The following is a 3,210-nucleotide window of genomic DNA, read 5'->3' as shown; positions in this document are numbered from 1 at the left end:
GTCTTGGCCTGGAAGTGGCATATACCACTTCTGGTCACATTTCGCTGGAGACAGCCAGCCATATTTACTTCCAGATGACAGAGCAACTGGGAAGCAGAACTTGGCTATGAGGACCCTGTCTAGCAACAGCCCGACTTTATGGAAGGGGAGCAGGAATACCTGGCAGATCATAGCTGGCTCTGCTATGTGTGAGGGGTTCAGTTCTGAACCTCTCCAGCTCTTTTTCCAGCAAAAGGGCTGAATTATTTCCAAGAAGGATCTGGAAGCCAGTGGTTCCAGTTTATTGTCTTGAGGCAGAGTCCTAGTTTATTGCCTATAATAATTTTTACAGTCAGCCCAAGGGGCCCTAGCTGCTGGTCCTCTTGGACAGTTCAGAGGCCAGTGCCCACAGCAGGGGCCTGAGAGGGGACAGCGAGAGTCCAAGGGAGAGGAAGAAGGGAGAGCAGCTTCCGCCTTCCCACACGAGAGGCAGGAAGAGCAGAAGCATAGCCAGCAGTGTCCTAAGATGAGGAAGAGGCTGCCGCTTGCTTTCATCTCTCGGGTAAATATTTGACTGCGTGTTTGTCTTTTCTGTGAGTTTTTGGGTGCTGTGAAGAGAACTGGGCAGAACACCAGCTCATCAGAAGCAGTCATAACCAAGAGCCCAGAGGAGGCCAAAGAACATTCCAGAGACGCTTCATCCACCGGCGAAGCACCCACCGGGGCTTCAGGCAGAACCACTTCACCCAGATGCTTACTGTAACCACAAGGTGGGTTTTTAGAGGAGGACCTGGGCTGGGTCATGCTGGATAAGACCCTGTTTGGGGCAACTGTTTTGATGTTGCTGGTTAATGGAAACCAGGAGCAAGGCTGGGTTTAGCAAATTTGCAACTGGCATAAAGGAAAGAACCATGAAAGGGTTCTGGGACAGTAAACAGATTATCTTTTTTCTCCAGTTCAGACCACGGGTATGGTGTTAGAGAACGTGGGTTCAGATTCTGGCTCTGTGGTTTCTGGCAAATCTTAAAGCTTCCATTTCCTCAGATATCTGTTTAATGAGGTATAATAACCCCAGTCTTTCCCAACCCACAGCTTTGAAAAGATCATATGAGGGACCAGAAGTTAATGTAATGACTATGTCGCTAAACTCCCATGTAGTCGACCGCGGTTTGAGTCCCGGACCCAGTGGCATAAACTCACGCCGGGCGCATGTGCGTGCGTGCCCAAGATCCTGAGAGGAGAATGGAGGAGAAGGGAGAGCAGTGTGGCCATCCCCCCGCCCCAGGGGGGTGATTTCTCGCTTTCTCTCTCTCTGTCTCTCTTTCTCTGGCAAGCGCACACACCCAATAGTAAAAAAACCTCAAAAAAGGGAACCAGCAGTTAGCGTAATGGCTATGTCACTGGACTCCCACGTAGTCGACCGTGGTTTGTGTCCCGGACCCGGCGGCTTAAAACTCACGCCGGGTGCGTGTGCGTGCATGCCCAAGATCCGAGAGGAGAATGGAGGAGAAGGGATTGTGGCATGACCATCCCCCCTGGGGGATGACTTCTCGCTTTCTGTCTATGTCTCTCTCTGTCTGTCTGGCGAGTGCATGCGCCCTGTAGCGAAAACCTCTCAAAAAAAAAAAAAAAAAAAAACTCTAAAAAAAAATGAAAAGAAAAAAAAAGATCACATGAGAACAAACATGAAAGGACTACAGCACTGTAAACTGCTGCCCAGGGGGCAGGGATAAGGAATTCTTACTCTAACCGTCAAATGTTTACTGTCTAAGAACTGAAAAGGCTGCTCCAAAATATAACCAAAATAGGACCATCGCCTCCTGGAGTCATGGTGTCTGTCAGAACGTTGAGGGGACACTGTGGAGGACAAAAGAGAAAGCACAGAGAGACTTGGTGAGAGTCACTTAGAGAGGGACCCCCCTGGAGGGCAGGCATGGGGACCACGGGGAGTGCGCTGAGAGCAGTGGATGGAAAGGACCAGAGCAGAGGGCCCACTGGAAGGGCAGGCAAGCAGAGAGCACAGGGAGCCAGCTGGGGCAGCAGGGAGCTGGAACTGGGAGGGTGAGAAAATTGGCCCCTGCTCCCCTTCTCCCAGTGGGGCTCCATGGGCTGGGAGAGAAGGGGAAGGCCAAGAGTCACGTGACAGGGGGCCGAGGTGGTCAGATGTGGATTTTTAGGAAGGTCTCTCTGGTCCCAGGGTAGAGGCCACGCAGGAGGCTACTGTGGTGGTGCAGAGCAGGGTGACAGTGGCCTGGGTCTGGGTGGTGGAGTGTGGAAAGGCGTACCTGGGTTCAGCGCGGATGGAGAGGAAGGGGCCAAGGGCACTCTTGGTCTCTGACTTGGACTCATGGTGGGTAATTGCGCCATTCCTGAGATGGGGACCCCAGAGGAGGCGCAGGTTGGGATGTTCGGTTGGGACCTGTTGGACCAGGTGCCCATGGCATAGCCAAAAAGAGGCAACCAGGTGGCAGGCAATTGGTCCTGTGGTCTGGACTCAAATGGAAAATCTGGTCTGAACCCAGAGCTCAACCCAGCCCTTGGTGCCAGTTGTGCCCTCTGGGGCCTTGATATTCTTTTTCTTTTTTTAGGTATTTTTTCCTTTTATTTTTAATTACATATTTATTTAATTTTACTTATAATTATTAGTAGTATTTTTAAAAATTTGCTATAAGTGTATTCACCAAGAGAAACAGAGAGAGAGAGAGTAAGTGAGGATGGAGAAGAAGGGATTGTAGCATGGCTATCCTCCTGGGGGTGATTCCTCACTTTCTCTCTCTCTCTGCCTCTCCGGTGAACACATGTGCCTTAGAGCAAAATCTCTTTCTCTTGAAAAAAAAAAGAATGATTTATTTAACTATTAGTTTATTATTTATTATTATTAAATTAAATTATTATTATTATTCAATTTGACCAGAAAAATACAGAGAGAGAGAAAGAGAGAGAAAAAATGAGAAAGCGAGCTGCCAGGTCCGGGACTCGAACTGTCATAGGCCATGTGAGAGTCCAGCACCTTAAACCACCATATCACCTTCCGGCCCCCACCCCATGGAATTCTTAAAGCTGTGAGCATGCAGGGACCAGCATTTGGCATAATGGCTATATTGCTGGACTCCCATGTAGTCGACCGCAGTTCGAGTTCTAGACCCGGTGGCTTAAAACTCACGCCGGGCGTGTGTGTGTGTGTGTGCGTGCGTGCCCAAGATCCCGAGAGGAGAATGGAAGAGAAGGGAT

The 3,210-nt window shown here is 49.9% G+C and overlaps 1 protein-coding gene across 2 annotated transcripts in view; it reads left to right on the top strand.

The window, feature by feature from the left end:
• The first annotated feature begins 486 nt into the window (after nt 1-486).
• The window catches only part of LOC102469808 (stimulated by retinoic acid gene 6 protein-like), a 46,666-nt gene continuing 43,942 nt past the window's right edge, over nt 487-3,210 (top strand). For both annotated transcript variants that reach the window (XM_014586008.2, XM_006143721.3), the window contains exon 1: nt 487-749. Coding sequence is in view for 1 of the 2 variants with exons in the window: in XM_006143721.3 (XP_006143783.1) it covers nt 730-749 (20 nt within the window). In the remaining variant the exon portion in view is untranslated. The remainder of the gene's footprint in view (nt 750-3,210) is intronic.

The sequence above is a fragment of the Tupaia chinensis genome, unplaced genomic scaffold (assembly GCF_000334495.1).
Source record: "Tupaia chinensis unplaced genomic scaffold, TupChi_1.0 Scaffold000104_1, whole genome shotgun sequence".
Lineage (NCBI taxonomy): Eukaryota > Metazoa > Chordata > Mammalia > Scandentia > Tupaiidae > Tupaia > Tupaia belangeri.
The sequence above is the reverse complement of the archived record's forward strand: the minus strand, read 5'-3'. Positions and strand labels throughout refer to the sequence as shown.